Source organism: Petaurus breviceps, unplaced genomic scaffold (genome assembly GCF_028583685.1).
Source record: "Petaurus breviceps papuanus isolate PSGF00001 unplaced genomic scaffold, PetGlider_PUasm1.0 173, whole genome shotgun sequence".
NCBI classification, from domain to species: Eukaryota; Metazoa; Chordata; class Mammalia; order Diprotodontia; family Petauridae; genus Petaurus; species Petaurus breviceps.
This window is the reverse complement of record NW_027185759.1, coordinates 2965203-2983545: the sequence shown is the minus strand read 5'-3', so window position 1 is coordinate 2983545 and position 18343 is coordinate 2965203. Positions and strand designations below refer to the sequence as shown.

The 18343-nt window shown below is 55.3% G+C and overlaps 1 protein-coding gene across 4 annotated transcripts in view; it reads left to right on the top strand.

Moving 5' to 3' along the window:
- Positions 1-18343, top strand: part of OPA1 (OPA1 mitochondrial dynamin like GTPase) — a 65396-nt gene that overhangs the window by 30577 nt on the left and 16476 nt on the right. For all 4 annotated transcript variants that reach the window (XM_069083290.1, XM_069083291.1, XM_069083289.1 and 1 more), the window contains 10 exons: positions 4450-4514; positions 5316-5392; positions 7229-7394; positions 8274-8426; positions 11307-11415; positions 12950-13029; positions 14284-14424; positions 16184-16300; positions 16827-16920; positions 17113-17223. In XM_069083290.1, the coding sequence (XP_068939391.1) occupies positions 4450-4514; positions 5316-5392; positions 7229-7394; positions 8274-8426; positions 11307-11415; positions 12950-13029; positions 14284-14424; positions 16184-16300; positions 16827-16920; positions 17113-17223 (1113 nt within the window). The remainder of the gene's footprint in view (positions 1-4449; positions 4515-5315; positions 5393-7228; positions 7395-8273; positions 8427-11306; positions 11416-12949; positions 13030-14283; positions 14425-16183; positions 16301-16826; positions 16921-17112; positions 17224-18343) is intronic.

Sequence of the window (18343 nt, the reverse complement as noted above, 5' to 3'; positions counted from 1 at the left end):
TGTGTGTCTGAGTGTGTGTCTGTCTCTGTGTATGTCTGTGTGTGTCTCTTGTGTGTCTGTGAGTGTGTGTCTATGTGTCTCTTGTGTGAGTGTGTCTGTGTGTGTGTGTCTGTGTCTCTTGTGTCAGTGTGTCTGAGTGTGTGTCTGTGTGAGTGTGTCTGAGTGTGTGTATGTGAGTGTGTCTGTGTGAGAGTGTGTGTCTGAATGTGTCTGTGTCTCTGTGTGTGTATGTCATGTCTGTGTCTCTCTGTGTCTGTGTGTGCGTGAACCTTTAGCAAACATAAACAAAAGGGAGCGAGGAGGAGAGTTGTGCTTCCTTTTGTCCCGGCGCTCAGCATTAAAGGACTGGGCGGGGAGACCTTGTTTGATTTTCTTCTAATCAGATTTAGGTTTTGTTAACCTTCATCAAGTCTTGACTAACAGTGGGAACAGAAAGGGAAGGACGGAGGTGATTGTGCAGTCTGGGCCACCAGAGATCTCAGTGCAAGGAGGCCGGCCCGTGGCTCTGAAAGGGCTTCCAGATAGTTAAAAGTGCATCCGGGTCACGCCGTAGGTGGAAAGTAGACACACGTGATGGCAGGTGGTAGAGGGAGATTTTATCGCCCTCTACCTTCTCACCACAAAAACCCTCCTCCCAGTAAACCAAGAAAATGCATCAGACTGAGGCCTGAGCAGGAAATCCAAGAAGAAATCATAGTGAGTCAGTTCTTCAGTCTAGGCTGGCAAAGGAAGTCTGTGGACACTAGGAACAGTGTCTAGCCCACATAAGGAGAGGCTGTATTCCAGGGTAAGAAGTGGTCTCCTAGCCAACCCCCAGGGACCTGACAGGATGCTGGGGGCAGGAGTAGGAGGTAGCTGGAGGCTGTCTGTCCGTCACAACCCAATTCTAGAGCACAGATGGAGGGCTGGCTGAATAGGTGAATGGCCCCTAGAGGGACTGAGCAGAGCAGAGCCTCCAGGCCAGCCTCTAGCCCAGCTTAGAGTCTGCAGCAGAGGAATGAGGGCTCCTCACAGGAGTCCTAGACAGTTGTAAGGAGCCTGCACTTCTGTCCCTCTGGACCCTCAGAGCCTCCCGGTCAGCTGAGAGGAACTGAGTCCAGCAGCAGTCTGTTGGAACTCCAACTGGGGCAGGCCTACCAGAGTGTTGCTTGGACTCCACTTAGGTTAGGAGCTTGACGAGTGCTGATGAGGAGAGCAGCAGTCAGACTTTGTCCTGAATCAGACCGCTCTCAGAGCCCCGAAAGCTCGCAGGTCCCCAGCCTGAGCTATCTCCGAGACCCTGGAATAGCACAACCTTCACCACCTCATGAAAACAGCAACAGGACCGTTGCAAAACTTCCTTCCAGAAATGCACAGAAGTCAGCTCTGACATCGTGTGAAGTCAGAAAGTATGTAGGAGGAATAAGTAAATAAAAATCCCACTTAAAAAGCTATTACTATGGCAGAGGCACACATGCCACAAACCCAGGAGAGAATGACTCCAAAAGAGCTATAAGCAAAGCCCAAACTAAAGCATAGCTTGGGCATAAGTTCAGCAAGAATTCCAGGAAGATCTAAAGCAAGAGTTTAAGGGGAAAAAAAAGTTTAAAATCTTTTTGTAGTTGAAATTAGAGGCCTAGAGGGAAAAATAGGAAAAAAAGATAAAGAGTTATGGAAGAAAAAATCAGAGAGAGAATTACAGGTTGGCACAAGAGACACAAAACCTTACCTATGCAGCAAACTTTCTAAAAGTGAGAATGTACGAGTTCTTGGGACCACAAGAAATCAAAAGACTTATGGAAAATAGAAGAACATGTGCCTGAAAGCAACTCAGCTGGAAAACAGATCAGGGAGAGAGAATTGAAGAATCATTAGACATCTGAATGCCGTGACAGGGAAAAAAAAACCTTAGGCATCATATTTTAAGAAATCATAAAAGAAAATTGCCCAGATCTATTAGAACCAAAGGGCCAAATAGAAATAGAATCCATTGGTTGCCTCCTAAAAGAAGCCCTCAAATGAAAACTCCCAGAAACATTATAGCCAAAATCCAGAATTTCCAAGCTGAAGAAAAAGATACTGCAAGAAGCTGGAAAAAAAAGGGTGTAAGTGTTGTGGAACCACAGTCAGGATCACACATAATTGGGCAGCTTTCACAGTAAAGGCGTGGAGAGCTTGGAATATGATGTTCTTTTTAGAAAAGAGTATGGGTTTACAGAAATAATCTACCCACCAAACTGAGCATAATCCCACAGAGGACAAAGTGACACTTCGGTGAAATAGATTTCTAAGCATTCCTGATAGAAAGGTCAGAGCTACCCAGGAGCTCGGAAGGGCAAAGACAGGAGTCATGAGAAGCATAAAAGGCAAACAGGAACAATCAAGAAGGACCAACCAGGAAAACGTTTGCATTCTGATCTGTGTGTCCCCATCAGACCAAGCCTGGGAATGGTTCTCATTCTTAAAAGAAGGATGGGAAGGAAAAGGAAGGGCAGGAAGGGCAGGTGACAGCCTCCCTCTCTTCAGAACTGGCCAAAGCAGCTGATAGGGAGGAGAGAGAGGACTTCAGAGTCAGGAAGGCCTGGGCGGGTCACCTTCCCCCCACCTCCCAGGTGCTCCGGGCCGGCAAGAGGGCCCTAATGACGTCACGGGTTGGTCCAACCCAGTAATCTTCCCAGGGCAGTTTGCTTTGATGATGTCAGATTTTAACGGAGGACCCCCATATTCTGGATCTGATTCTCACCAACTGGGAAAAAACAATCAATGGGGAGGAAGTGATGGGAATCTTGTGGTAAAGTGACTGTAACCGGAGACCCAGAAGGACCTCTGTGTCCTGCATTGGGGGAGAAGCTCTCTGGGGATCTGTCTTGTGGGTGGGAACATGTCAAGTGTGAGCTGCTGGAAGCACAAGGGAGATAAGCCTGGGAGGGAAGAGGACCACATCCCAGTAGGGACCTCAGAGGTGCACGCAGGAGGAGAAGGAAGGCAAATACCAGAGCGTGAATAGAAAGGGGCATGCCCAGTCCTAAGCTAAGGAAGACCAGGGGAGATACCAAACCAGTGCTTGGGCAGGAACCAGACTGCAGAGGCTGAGCTTGTGAGGGGGCAGAGAAGGCTTACGACAACGAGAGAGCAGAGGGAGTGACCGGCCCAGCAGAGCTGAGGCTGTCCAGCCGCTGGGGGTGATTCTTGAAAGATGGCGGAGAAGGGAAGAGCTGTGTCTCACAGGACAGGGGGCAAAAGGCACTCGTGGGTGTCCCAGGGCAGCTGATAGATTGTAGGACGATGAGGCTTTGGGCTCCCCTCAGAGTCCCAGGACACACTGCTAAAAGCTCACTTAGTGAACAGGAAGGAACGTGTCAGGACAGACTGGCCCTGGCTCCCTCTTTGTAGATGAGGAAATGCCGAGAGTCGTCATTGACTTGACCTTTGACGAAGGCCGGTTCTGGTCTTGTGGGAGCAGAGCAGAGGCGCAAGCAGGATGGCAGTGGAGTGGGCCCAGGGCTGTGTCTGGAAGGCTCTGGAAGGAGGTCGTCAGTGCTCTGTGCATGGCCCGGCTGCTCAGCACTTGTCTGCTGGTGACTGACTCGGACACCACTCGAGTTTACAGGGGACACAGCCGAGAGGAGCTGACACACAGAACGGTCCAGTAGGATAAAATTGAGGAGGCATGGGCTTGAGATTGGCTTCACAAGAAAAGCGGGGAGGGGGGGACAGGCAGAGACAGCGTTGTGCCCAGGAGGATCGAGGGCTTTGGGGGGTGCACACGCTGTCCCCTTTGGCATCTCCCAGACCCCCAAGTTGCCAGGGCCTCGTTGGCAATTCCCCTCGGCTGTATCGTCACTGACTGTCAAGTCCTGTCCCAGGGACCATAGCTCACACATAGCAGGGAGACGCTGGTCTGGCCGGGCACCGGCTCGCAACCTGGCTGCCTCCTGTCCCAGCTCTTAACTGACCCGCTCCTGGACACTCTGTGCTCAGCAGTCTGCAGACACCATTCTTTTCCCCACTTTGAAAATGAGGCCATTTGACCTTCCCAACACTGTGTTTAGAGGCCCCTGCCCTTCCTGAATCCCTCACTGGGAGTCCGCAGTGTGGGAAGGCATCTGAGAAAGCGCCTTCAGTCTTAGTCTGGAAGCTTCATCTGCTGGACAGAAGGAGGAGTTGCCTTAGGCAGTCAGGCACTATCTCTTCATAAGCAGAGGGGTGATACAAGCCCCATTTCAGATTGGATCTCCTGGGGGAGGTGCCTGGGGTGGACCAGACACACCTTAGGAGCCCAGTGATGGGCGGAGTCACTGGGCCCCACGGCTGCAGGATCTCTTTGGGGGGAAGTCAAGGCTGCCAGCTTGCCTATTCTGCAGATGAGGAAGCTGGGGGTTGGGGCTCCTAGCCCTGCCCAGACTCTCCCAGGTCCTCTCACTGCAGCTTTGGTCAGACAATGGTTGATGGATGTTTTTCCTTCCTCAGCAACACGTTTTAACCTTGAAACCGAATGGAAGAATAACTTTCCCCGTCTGCGAGAACTCGACCGGGTAATACTTTCTAACTTTATATCTTCTGCTTACACCCTTATGTGATTCATAACAAAACCTGCAGTTGCAGGAATCGATGTAAAATCTATTTTTTTTTCATGGTTAAGTTACATCTGCCCTGAAAAAGGTGACATTTTAAAATGTGAGCTTGCCCCCTCACCACCAAATCCAACAAACAAAGGAAACCTGCTTTCTGAGTCACGGCCTTTCTGCACCAAATTGGAAAGCCTGACTATTATTCCCTAGTACAATATACTTTGTGCCAGAGGAAATAAAAGTCATAAAGTAGGCTTAGCTGGTGACTAAAGACCGTCTACAAAGGCTGACCCAGTTGAAGCTCCCTGAGACTTGGGTATCTGCATTGGGAGCTGGGGGCAAGGTCATGGAGGCACATGATGGAGTCCCTTCCTCTAAGCTGGATTTCGCTCCTTGGTGCTCCAGGATGACCGTGGCTGTACAGAGAGGCTGTGCCTATCTATGGGCATGCCCCTCTGGGGGTCCCCAGGCCTAGCCCCACCAGGCTCTTTGGCAGTCTGTCCACCCAACAGAGGCCCTCTTCTGGGCTTTTTGGGAATACAAGGGAGGCGCTGTATTTCTCTGGCAGTTCCCTGATTAGCCTTACTTGGGCTGTGGGGCAGTCCCACCCCATTTTCCAGGCCTCTGTTTCTTGGGCATCATTTACATCCTGGCTTGGCGGTGAGTCAATGCCAGGTGGTAGCGTGCCCACACTCCCCTGGGCCTCCAGCCGAGGTAAATGGGTTTATTTCTAAGCTCTCACTCCCCTGTTTCTTTATTGCCCAGAATGAACTCTTTGAGAAAGCCAAGAATGAAATATTAGATGAAGTCATCAGCCTGAGCCAGGTGACACCAAAACACTGGTAAGCATTTGTTCGTCTTGTCTGAGGAGAGCCTTCCCTCCTGGGCTGGATGTCCAGGCCCAGAATGCCTGACATGAAGCTCAGCTCTTCCCAGGCCTCCTGTCTGCCCCTGACCTTCCTTGTTTGTCTTGACCTTGAGCTGTCCCCGATTCCACACCCCCCCAGACCTTGGATCCAGTCCCTTGCCGGGTCTCTTTGGGTTCCTCTTCCCCATATTCCTCATGGAATCGCCTCCCCCCCCCCCCCCCCCCCCCCGAGCTGTCACTTGAATTCAGGCCCTCATTCCCTGTTGCTGATTCCCATAGCAGCCCCTGCTTGGCTCTCCCTTCCTCTGGAATCCTCCCCTGGGGCCAGACCGATCTCCCCAAAGCATGGTTAGCTCCCAGGCTGCTGTGGCAACTCGTGGGATGAACTACAGACCCAGTGTTGGCACATGGTAGGCTCTCTCTGGGCTCACCCTCCCCTCTGCCCCCCACTTGGGCCTTCTGAGCCCCTTCTGTTGTGGAGCTCGTCTTCCTTCCTCAGCTGATTCCGCTCACCTCCTCCTGCTCTCCGATGAGCTGACTTTCTTGCTGTTCTCCAGACAGGCTTCCACACCCGCCAGCTCATGCCCTCCCCGCTCGCCTTGCTGCGCCTCCCTCCTCCCCCCAGCTGGCAGTGCTGCTTCTGAGGCCTGCCGAGTCAGTCAGGCAGTGACTTGGCAGCTCATGCCCTGCTAGGCGTTGTGGAGAGACTCCCGCCCTGTGCCAGGCACTGTCCTAAGCCCCAGGGACTCAGAGAAAGCCGCAGTCCCTGCTCACAAGGAGCCCCGTATCTTGTGGGCATCCAGGAGGCAGGAGGCACGAGGCCCCTGCCCCCCTTGGCTCTGCCTCATTATCTAGGTGGGGCAGCCAATAGAGCGCCAGGCCTGAAGTCAGCAAGACCAGAATCCTGGGCCTTGGGCAAGTCACTTCAGCTCTGCCTGCCTCAGTTCCCTCCCCTGTAAAGTAGGCATAATAACCCCAATTTCCCAGGACTGTTGTCACTGGAGTGGCTTGTTTTTGTGTTTTCAGAGCTTAATCGGGAGGTTTCCCATCACTCCTGAGTTCATTTCCCTGTGGAGCTAGAGGCCATGACAATGGCCCGGCCCTTTCTCCATGTCCTTTGCAAGGGATGGAAAGAGTGGCTCTCTCTCTTCTTCCTGAGAGCTTTTTGCTCTGGCACCACTTTCCCCCGGTTGTCAGAATCAAGTTTGGAGAGAGGAATAGGCAGGGAGCCCCAGAGCGCTGGGAATCCCTATCTTCAGGGGCGGCAGCAGCCATTTCTAGCCTCGACCCAAAGCGGTGGGCCAGCTGCAGACCCCCGCCTGCCTCGGCCCAGAGGGTGCATCCTCCTCGCCTTTGCCTCGTGGCCTGCCTGTCTTTCTAGCAAAGAGCTTGGTGCAGTGCCTGGCCCCTGGGAGGCGCTCCCCATAGAGATGCCAGGGTGATGGCGATGTAGGACAGTGCCAGCCTTTGTGCCCCTCGGCTGGTACGTGCTTCATCAGTGTCGCCTGGCTGTCATTGGCAGCTGAAGAGCTGCTCCAGGCTGGGGGGCAGGGCTGAGCTGCCAGAAAAACAGCTTTTCTCGTGCATCCGTCAGGCAGGTGTTTTCTAGGGGGCCATCTCCGGGCCCTGGGTCACTCCTCCTTCTCTGGGCCAGACCTGGCGTGCCCGAGGGTGATGCACATGATGGCCAGATGGGGAGGCCGAGCCTCGATGCAGCCCGGGGCCCTCGCACCCGAGCTAGCGCCCCTGACACAGAGTGGCCCGGAGCGCCTCGCCTGCTGCGGCGTCCTCATGGTGCTTCTTGTTTCAGGGAGGAGATCCTGCAGCAGACACTGTGGGAGAGAGTGTCGACCCACGTGATCGAGAACATCTACCTTCCGGCTGCCCAGACCATGAACTCGGGGACCTTCAACACCACGGTGGACATCAGGCTGAAGCAGTGGACCGACAAGCAACTGCCCACCAAAGCAGTCGAGGTTGGGGTGTCCCTGGTTCAGGGCGGGGAGCTCTCCCCCTCGTTCTCGTGGTCAGACATGCCGTCTGTTCTGTGGGGTTCACTACCCTGCGGACAGTGCCCTTTATGTTGGAGCTCCCTGGGGGACAATGCCTCCCCCCATTTAACCGGCTGCTGGAAGGAGAGAATTGTCTTTCCTTCTCGAGCACTTAATTTCTTGTGAAATTGGAATGCAAACTCTGGAAATGCCTCTCCTGGGTGCACATAGGGAGTGCAGCCTGAGGCAGCTGACGCCCAGATGCCGGGAGGCGCACAGTGTGTGGGGCGTCGGGGCGACCTTGCTGAGTCAGCCCCTTGGGGAGCTCTTTCCCAGCTGCCCTGGGAGCAAGGTGGCCTCTGCCCGTTTCCCCAGAGATCTCTGCCAGATATTAGCTGTGCACCCCGGCCCTTTGGGCCCTCTCTGGCCCATTGATAGCATGTAACACTCTGGGATTTGGTCGGCCCTGGGACCATTTTCTCTGCCTCTCTCTGGATCCCATGTCCTGCGAGAGGGCGTCAGAAAAGTGGGGGGATCTGCTTGGGGGCCCCAGTGGCCCTTGGTCCCTTGTTGGGGGGAGGCAGGGGTTGGTCCTTGTTAGTCCCTCCTTCTGACCCAGAGGGTCCAAAGCTTTCTGTGACAGAGACTTCAGTTGGGAAGACAGCCCCATCCTCGCCTAGCTCTGCTAATGAGCAGGCGTTTATGGTTTGGAACGTGGAGGTGGCTGCTTCGTGGATGGAGGTTTGGGTTTGTTTTGTCGAGGGGTCTTTAACGGCGTCGGTCCTGGCGCCCCCTACCGGGTGTCGTGCAGGCTCCGCCCGTTCTCTCCCGCTGCAGCGCTCTGCTCTCCCTTCTCCACGGCAGGTGGCCTGGGAGACCCTGCAGGAGGAGTTCTCCCGCTTCATGACGGAGCCCAGGGGCAAGGAGCATGACGACATTTTCGACAAGCTCAAGCAGGCGGTCAAAGAGGAGAGCATCAAGCGGCACAAGTGGAACGACTTTGCCGAGGACAGCCTGGTAGGTCACCGGCCCCTCCTGAGCCGTGTGGGGGCCCTGGCGCCTCTGAGGCCCCAGCCCCAGAGTCCTGAGAGGCCTCTCTTGGGTCATGGTCACAAAGGAGGCAGCAGAGGGAAGGCCGTGGGGGCCACGGCGGGGATCTGTTACGTAGTCTATACGCAGGTTCTGGGGGCGGTGCTTTGTGTAGTGGCTTGAGACTCTCGGGTCGTGTGGCTCTGGGAACATCCTCCCAATTGCTGTGTGTGTGACATGAATTCGAGACCATTCCCAGTGCTCGTGGCCTTCTTTAGGACACTGCTTGGCGTCCAGAACCGAACCCCAAAGTGAAGTCCGATGAGGGGGAGGAGCATGGGACCGTTGGCTCCCACCTCACCCACTGCTGACTCGTGGGGAGCTAGTCAGAGACCTTTTTCAGAACAACCATCTTCCCCGCTGGTTTGTACCCATGAGTAAGATTTCACATCGAAGCCCTTTGCATGCGCCAGACGCCATGCTGGGTCTGGGGTTAAAGCACGGAGCAGTCCCAGCTCAGGATGAGCTCATGTTCTCAGGCCTCGATTGTTCGACTCAGCTCTGTGGTTACGGCTCCAATCCTGTCGGTCAGCCTGTGTGTTCTTCCTGCCTCTGTGCGTCGGCTTGGTCTCCTGTGGTCAGGGCACGTGAGCGTCCTCATGGAGAATGTCCGTGCCCTTGGCCCCACCCCGTTCCATAGGGGCCTTGCCCGTTTCCTCTGATCTCATGCTGGCCCATCCCACAGTTCCGTTCTGTTCTGTCTGGGTTGTTTGGCCATAATTTGTGGGGCCATTTCCCAAGAGAGACCTGCCTTGAGTCTAGGAGCGCAAGCAGGAGGTTTCAGTTTCTTTTGGGGAATCATTTCCAATCACTCTCCAGGACAGATTCACAGCTCCACCAACAATGCATGAGTGTGCCTGGCTCATTTCCCTCAACTGTCCAGCATTCCTCCTTCTCTGACTTCGAGCAGGAACTGGCATGGAATCTTCCTTTCTTACGGGATTGTTGAGGGCCTGGCCCTTCCCTTGGAGCTGCCTCTTCCGTCCTTGGGCCATTCACTTTTTGGGAAATGGTTCTTCGTCTTAGACACTTGAGATGGTTCCTTAGGTGTCTTGGTTATGAGACCTTCATCAGAGAAGCTTCCCTTCTGCATTTACCTGTTTGTTTTGTAAAAATGTTTGGGTTTTGCAGGCTTTTAAGTTCTCCCTTTTCTCTCATCGGTCCTTTGTATCAGCTGTTTGGCCTTGAGCTTTTCCTGCCTGTAGACATTAAAGGGGGTTTCTTCCTTGCTCCGACACTTTGCTAAAGTCGCTTCTCTTGTCTCAGTCCTTCATCCATTTGGACTGAGGAGATTGGGGGGATAGGAGCAGGATGGAGTGAACCATGCCGAGTCCCCAGGACTTGGTTCTGGATCAGAGCCTTTCTGTTCGGTTATGGGCCTAGTCTAGTGTCTGTCTTGGGAGACAGCTTCATTCACTTAGGGGAACTGGGAGAAACATTAGTGTGTGGTTTGAACTGAGGTCTGCATGGCTGGGAAGCCAGAGCTGCTCTTCCCGCCACTTAGAGACCCTAGATGGAGGACCTGGTGTATGGGACCAGAAACCAGGCCAGATCCACGGGTTGGCACAGGGAGTGTCCACCATCGCGCCTCTCAGTAGCCCATGTGTCTCATCAGAAAACTGTCCACGCTCGGGTCGTTGGTGACCCTGTCCACATCCCTCTGCTTGTGCACAGACCTCCGCGGGACAGGAGGGGAGGGGGCGCCGCTTTTCTACTCTTCCCCTCCCAGCTTGCAAGGTCCCCAATCTTCCCTGCAATTAGAATTTAGACTGCCTGAGCCTGGTCCTGGGTAATTTTCTTAATTAATTGGTCTTATTTGATTAATTGTTTTTAAGTCCGTCTGCTCAGAAGCGCAGCCCTTTGCTCCCTCAGTCATTTCGCCTCTCACCTGCTGCGTCTTGGTGTGCGGCGTGTGGTGCTGGTCCAGGCTCCATTAGGCCAAATGCTCCCCACCTTTCCCAGCAGTTTTTGGCAGGCCCTGCTCCTGAGGTGGCTGTGCGGGCTCTCAGTGGTGGCTGCTTCCCTCTGCTGACCTTTGCCAGCCTCTCGTTTCCTAACTGTTTCTAGAATTTTCCCTGGCCCGTAGCCTGCAGAGTCTGTGTTCTTCCCTGGCTGGAGCTGCTGGCCCTCTGGGCACCTGAGCTGGTCCCAGACGTCTCAGGCCTCTCAGACATCAGCTCCCTGCTAGCCTTTCCCCTTCTTTTCAGTGCATGGGTCACTCTCCTTGGAGGGAAAACAAAAGCAGACTAAAAGTCGCACCTCTAGGCCTCTAGTCCGCTGTCACCGGCCCATCAGCCAGGGGTCCCCTCCCTGCCCTGAGCCTTCTCGTTCTTCCTTCCCTTCCCGCTGGCTTCTCCTGAGCTCGTCCTGATGCTGTTTTTACAAGTGTCAAGCTTGGACAGAAAAAGGAAGGCGTGAGCCCAGGCGTGGCATTCTGCCTCTCTTTAGTCTTCAGCCAGTTTTCTGTGTGCTGCTTTTCCAGAACATCAGAGCTATATCAAGTGAGTTGAAATGACTCTCTTCTCTTTGCCAGTCTTCCACTGGAGAAGGAAAAAAGTAACATGAGGCAGGAAGGAAAAAGACAAACGTGTCCCATGAGCGTCCACACGTGGAGCCTGGCCCAGAGGCCGGGAGCTGGAGGCCCCAGAAGGGCCAGTCAGGCCAGGGCCTCCATCCTTCCTCAGACGTTCTTTCCCATTGTAGAGGAGGCCTCAGACCTCTCCCCACTCCCGTTTTTCAGGCAGTAGCTTGTGTGGGTTCGGGGCTGACTTGACGCGTCTCCTGTTTCTTGCCTCCTTGGGTTTTCAGAGAGTTATCCAGCACAATGCCCTGGAGGACCGCTCCATCACTGACAAGCAGCAATGGGACGCTGCCATCTACTTCATGGAGGAAGCCCTCCGAGGACGGCTCAAGGACAGTGAGTAGAGCCAGGACGGGCCAGTGCCCCTGCCCAGCCAGGGCATCGGCAGCATGGGGTGATGTGGCGCGCGCGGGTCCACAATCTGTCCTCCTCGGCATTCTCAGGCTATTATCCCCATGAGCAGGTGTTTATTAAAGGCCTGTTTGCCTCCCACCACGCTTATCACTGGGCACACAAAGAAAGGCCCCCCCATGGGCGAGACGATTGTGCAGATGGCCTCTGCCCATCCCAGAAGGGCATGTACGGAGGGCAAGTGGCAGGTCACCACAGAGGGTGTGAGAGATGAGGAAAGGCATCAGGTAGGGAGATGTGGGGTCATGGGAGAAGAGGAGTTCAGTCACTAGGTCACCGGGTACATGGAAGGGAGGGAAGGCTCAGAGAGCCAGGCTGAGGGTTTCGGGGTCCTGGAGTTTATTGGGTGGGGTGGAGGTGGTCCGAGCTGCACGTTAGGATGGTGAGCCTGAGTGGGGAGCCAGGGGGAGGCTGCAGCTCCCATCCAGGTGTGAGAAGATGAGGCCACAGATGGAAGAGGGCATAGCTTCTGGGCGCCTGGAGACCCGTGAGTGGGATGGGGAGCCAAGAAGGACACCTAGACAGGGGAAGGAGGGAAGAGTTTGAAGGGAAACAAGGAGGTCTTTTTGGTCAGTTGGTGGTATGAGATTGGAGGTCAGGAGAGAGAGAGAGAGAGATTAGGACTGGATAAGTAGATGTGAGGGTCGCCTGCCTAGAAGTGATCATTGACCTTGGGAGAGCTGCTGAGACCACCACGCACAAAGAAGAGGGCTCAGGACAGGGCCCTGGGGGACAGCCGCAGTTAGTGGGTGCAACGTGAGGGCGGGTCCAGGAGAAAGGACCTGAGAAGGGAGGTGGAGAATCAAGGAAAGGGCAGCTGGTCAGCAGCACCCTGAGCAACATGGGGCCAAGAAGGATGAGGACGGAGGACAGGGGAACAGAGACAGGCTGTGTTATGGGCAGCCTCTCCTGGAGTTTGCTGTGAAAAGGGGAAAGAGACATGGCTCTGGCAAACTGCACTGTGTGAGGACAGGAGAGGCCAGGAATGTTTGTGGCCATCAGCGAGCATCCAGAAGACAGGAAGAGGTGGATGGTCAGTGATAGAGGGGGAGGGCAGGGGGCCAGACTTCTGGAGGAGGCAGGAGAGTACACGTAGAGGGTCAGCCTCGGCAAGGGGGCGGGCGCCCCTTGTGCTGGGTTCTCTGACCATCGCTTTCCAACACCTGAGGACAACATCACTGCATGCAAGGACCACTCTAACTGGGGAACCACCACGGAAATCTTTTCCGTACAGTTAATACTGAATCCATAAGCAGTTCTGCCATTTGTAGACAGTTAAGTGAGCCTGTTACCAAATTGGATCTGAAGCCTTGTGCCTCGGCCTTGTACTTGAATGTGAGTTCATAGGGAATTGGAAGATAAGGAGATTGCAAACATGTCACTGTCATACTAGTAAAGTTTAGTAAGTAATTTAGCTTCATGCTCTCAATTTTCTTCATTCTAAAATCCTATGTTCTAGCGGAAACTGTCCTTGAAAACATGGTGGGTCCAGATTGGAAAAAGCGGTGGATGAACTGGATGGGACGGACCCAAGAACAGGTAAGGGCCATCCCTTGCTGGTGGCCCCGATGGGGCTGCTCTTTTCATTCTCACCTTTATTGCTGTGATAATAAAAATAATTGTCCAGATTTTTCCAGTCTTTGAAAAAGCCATAGTGTGCATACAGTGAGTAGAGTGAGGACAGCTGATTGTATAAGGATTTTTTTAAGGAAAACTCCTCTTTCCCCCATTTTGAAGCTCATTTCTCTTGGCCAGCTCCAGTTCTTTGGCTGTGCATTTTGAAATATTGAACAATGAAGAAGTTAGGGCGTTGGTTTTTTCCTGCTGGGGAGGACTAGAGGCTGAGACAGGACTCGGCTCTTTGAACCTTTCAAGAAGACAGATCAGAGCGATCCAAAGGGGCCTGCAAGGAATTTGGTAGCAAAATGGGGCTGGCCCTCGGCAAAGCCACTGGAAATGGTTCTTCCACTTCCCAACTGGCTGAAGGTGGCTGTTTCCATTGACCGCCCTCATCAGAAACGATGTGTGTCTCCATGAATGGAAAGTGGCTCTCCTTCCTGGGCGCAGTGCGTCTGGGGAGGGCGGTGCCCATGCCACAGTGAGCTCAGGGCCTCCTCCCCATTTTTGTGTCCCAGCCCCCGTGGGTGCCTGTCAGGCAGGGCCCAGCTCCCTTCTCAGGAGCATGCTATTAAGTGTATAAAATGAGCACGTGGGACCTCAGAGGAAGGAAGAGTATGTTGGCATAGAGTGATAGCACTAGGAGAGCCACAAGCTCACAGACCCTGGGGCTAACGTCTGAGTTAGAGGCTAGTGAAAATAAAGATGGAGTTGTTTCCCACCCAAGTTCCCAGACTCCAGGTTGAGGCTCCCTGGCCGAGCCCCAGAAAGGAGTGATGGCGGTCCATCAGGCCCACGGCCCGCAGCGTGCTCGTCGGCCAGCGACCAGCCGCCTGTGTCCTTGGCGGTCTGTATCTGGTGTTGGAGCGGAGGCCAGTGGGCTGCCCACGAGGGGCCCGGGTGGGGCCGCACATGCACCTGGCAGCCCCAGAGTTGCCGACCCTCAGTCCTGTTGCCTTTTTGTTTATTTTGTTCAGTGTGTCCCGGTAGCCTTTGAATCCGGTTCCAGCCCCCCTGGATGTGTTGGGGTACGAGCAGGCCTGCCTGGCCTGGAGGACGGGGATCAAGCAGCAGTGATTCAGTCTTTAGTCCAGACCTTTCTGTCTTCTGTGTAAGCAGTGAGAATTAAAGTCTAATGCCTGTTCATTTGCATTGCCTTTTTAAAAAAAATTTAAGTCTGTCCACAACGAAACAAAAAACGAATTGGAAAAGATGCTGAAATGTAACGAAGATCACCCAGCTTACCTCGCCAGCGACGAAATCACCACTGTCCGCAAGAACCTGGAGTCCCGAGGCGTCGAAGTGGACCCGTGCTTGGTAATGACCCCCAAGCCTCAAGCCGATCCCCTGGCAGGCTTCTGCTGTGGCCGTGCCCTCAGACGCTGAGGCGAGCCTTCTGGGGGGTGTGCGTGGTTGTATGGGTGAGCAGTGGAGATAGGGGTTGGGTCATTCCAAAAAGCTGGACACAGTGGGATTTTCTGTCTGATGAGGCTATGGTTCCGTTTGGTCCTGTGCCGGTGCATGGCTCGTTCCATTTCTGAAGAGCAGCCTCTGAGATGCCTGGCATTCTGGAACGCTGAAAGCCGGTTTTAGGAAACCCTTAGCCCACCTTGGGCATCATCCCTGCTGTCCAGGCAGGTGATGTCCTAAAAGGGATTAATCATTCGTAATGTTAGCATGAGGAACACAGTCCTAGGGAGAGAATCAGCTCAATGCTGTGACCACATGAGGCCAGGCATTAATGTCCCAGAGACACTTCTCTCCCATCCTGGCCCCACTTCCATTGACCCGAATCTGAGTGCACTTAGTACTGAGTCCACCAGAGGGCAGAAGAATCTCACAGCCAGAAATGGTGAGAATCAGTCACTTTGTAACTCCCCAAAAGTTGGTGGTGAACTTAAAGAGATGCATTAACATAACAGGCAGAGAAGGGATTCAGCGGCCCCTGGCTGATTCTGCCAGTCACCAAGGGCACTGGGCCGGCACGTAGTTAGACATTCTCAGTTTAAGTGGCTGTTAATTTGGGCATTTTAGCAGAACGGAGGTTGTCCAGGTTTTAGTCGTGTATAAAGAAATGTGGTCTTGAAGCCTTGGTGTGCGAGATTCGCCTGGCGTCTCTCTCTGTCTGGGTGGGTGTCCTTTGTCCCTGCCAGCCTCAGGCCCAACCAGGCTTTCCTCACTCCCCTCTTTAACTGCACAGTGTAAGAACCTCCTGGCTCACCTCCCCACCTTCAGCGTCTGTTCCCCAGACATCGGCCCTTCTCCCTTGTGCCCAAAGGAGGACCTCCTGGGGCCCTGAAGGAGCTGGAGGTTCCCCTGCCTAGGTCAGGACCCCCCCCCCGGAGCCCCGGGGCGTCCCAACCGGGGCCTGAGGGCCCGCTCTCCCCACCCCCCCAGCAGGGGGCCCTCCAGGCCTTGCCTCCTCAGGCTCCAGTTCCCTTTTTTCCAGCCTTCTTCCCCATGACTTCCCTTCTTGCCTGGCCTCAGTTCCTTCCAGAATTGATGGGCAGTTGTTGGCTGGGTTGACTTTGCCACATGTTCCTTAGGCATGCACTTAGGTGCATAGTCTCTGCTCTGCACCCAGATTGCATACCCTCCTCTCCCTTGGGAGCCCTGCTCAGCTGCCCCCCCCCCACCCAAGGGAGGGAGCTGCCCTAGAAGTCCTGGCATGTCCTTTGTGTCTGGACACTCGGCCTCCTCTGGAGAGAGGGGCAGGGGTCCCCCAGCGGTCAGCGCGGCACCGCGGACTGCATTAAGATGCTGACTCAGTATCCACGGGTCACCTCTGTGTTCAGGCGCTGCCCCACGCCTTTGCTGTCAAGGCTGGCCTGGCATTGGGTGGCCCATCTCCCTGCTGGGCACGGGCACCCCTGAGGGTGGTGCAGCGGGTGCCCATCTCCCTGCTGGGCACAGGCATCCCTGAGGGCAGTGCGGCAGGTGCCCCGGTCTCTGGGCCTGGAGGATTGGCCCTCCTATCCGGAAGCTTTGGGTGCTTCCTTAGTCCCCAGAGGGAGTGCTGGGCTGGCCCAGGCTGCCTGATGCCCTCCGGGGCTTCCTGACTCTCTTCTTTTCTCAGATTAAGGACACATGGCACCAGGTCTACAGAAGACATTTCTTGAAAACGGCCCTGAGCCATTGCAATCTCTGTCGCCGAGGCTTCTACTACTACCAGAGGCATTTTGTGGACTCCGAGGTCAGTGCTCTGGGAGTGGGACAGAACCACAGGGGGTCCTGGAGGCTTGTTTGCTCTGCCTGTGCCTCCTCCCCCCGCCCCAGGACACAGGCCTGGGCCCTCAGTGTCCTCGGGGAATGGGGAGAGGACCCTGCTCTTCTGCACTGCGATGGCTCCAGGCACCCCACCCCTAGGCTTGGCCTGCGCCAGCCGTGCCAAGGCCCGGCTCTGGGCATTCCGACCTCCTCTTCTAAAAGGGAAGCCCCGTCTGGGAGGAGTGCAAGCTTCTCTAACTCACCAGGCTCCTCCAGACAGCAGAGGTTAGATTCTGTAAATGAACTTGGAGTGACCTGGCAGAGGGCATTGTGGGGGCCCTTCTCCTCCCGCAGCACGGGGCAGGGCAGAAGCCTTCCCCCCACGGCTCTTGGCCGTATCCCAGGGCGCATGGCCTCAGCAGGGCAGGCGAGGCCGCCATCACTGTCCACGCCCAGGCTGCTTCCAGCTGCGCCCTCGGCGGTCACTTACATGCGACTCTGGGCTTTTTCAGCTGGAGTGCAATGACGTCGTCCTGTTCTGGCGCATCCAGCGCATGCTGTCCATCACGGCCAACACTCTGCGGCAGCAGCTCACCAACACTGAAGGTGAGGTGCGGCCTGTCCCACCTCCCTCTCTGGGCCTTTGGGTGGGGGGCAGCGCAGGCACCTGGCTGTTCTCAGCCCAGAGCTCTGTGTGATGCCTCGTGGCAGGGCTTGAGAGATGGATTCGAGTCTTTGACCCTGAAGAGGTTCCATGGGGGGGCCGTGCCTCTCATGGTTTCCCTTTGCTTCACACAGTCAGGCGGCTGGAGAAGAACGTCAAAGAGGTATTGGAGGACTTTGCTGAAGACAACGAAAAGAAGGTGAAACTGCTCACGGGAAAGAGGGTCCAGCTGGCCGAAGACCTCAGTGAGTAGCCCCTGCTGGGCGGGGGTGGAGAGGCCGGGGGCCCAGAGCTGCCCCCTGCCCTGTGGGCTTTGTGACCCCCTCAGGTGACTGACTGGTGCGCCCTGGTGTGAGCTTGTGGCGGCAGGAGGTCAGAACAGTGTCCTTGGGAAACTGAGGGCCAGGGCATTTGTTTCATGTCCTGGACACGTGCTAGTCATCATCCCCCTCCCACAAAACAGAGCGCGTCAAGGCCCATGGGAGTGTCTGTCGGCTCTAAGCCTCCTTCGAGGGGGAGCTCCCCGGTCCCAGCAGCCCAGGCCAAGGCACGGGGAGTCTAGAAGGGCTCGGGCCCCTCTGAGCCTCCGCTGGGGGGCATGCTCCCACCTGTGCCGAATCAGGAAAAGTGGTTCATGTGAATGACAGTGACAGGTGGTGGGCAGGAGGCCCTGGGAGAGTTCGGCCCAGACGGAAAGGGAGCCTGGCCTTAGCCTCCGAAGGCTTTGAGAAGTCCGCCAGCGAGTCTGGCCCTTCCTCTGCCCAGCCTCAGCTCCGGGAGTTGGACCCACTGACACTTTACTTCCAGTGGAACTTTGTCACTAGTTAGTGCTGGATTTGGAGAATGCCGTGTCTTCATTGGCCTCCCCTCAGGAGGAGGGGCTCTCCCTGAGCTCCAAGGCTGTTTTAAGCCAAAAATATCATTGAGCATTTCGCTGAAGTAGCTCAGTGGGGAGGAAACGGCCCTCGAACCTTTGGCTTCTGCCTGTCATTGAGGGGGTCTGGGTGGAGTTGGAAGGGTGAGGGGCAGGGGGCCAGGAGAATGTGGCTGTGAAGGTGACCTTGAGGACCTGCTTTGTGGCCCTGGGCAAGTCCCATCCCCTCATCTGTCCCTGCCCAGTGTCCTGTGCCCAGCATGCACTTGGGTGCCAGCCTCAGCATCCTGAATGATACAAAAGGCTTTGGCAGCTTCAGCTCTGGGGGGTGCACAGAGGGCCCAGCCAACCAAGGGGAGAGTCTCTGCGTGGTGCCCAGGGTGGGCGGGCCTCTGTTGTAGCAGTAGTCTGGCTGTCCCAGCATCAGTGCACAAAAGCCCAGCCAAGCTAGAGGTCACAGCTGATGCAGGTGTTTCCACCCTCAGGCCTAG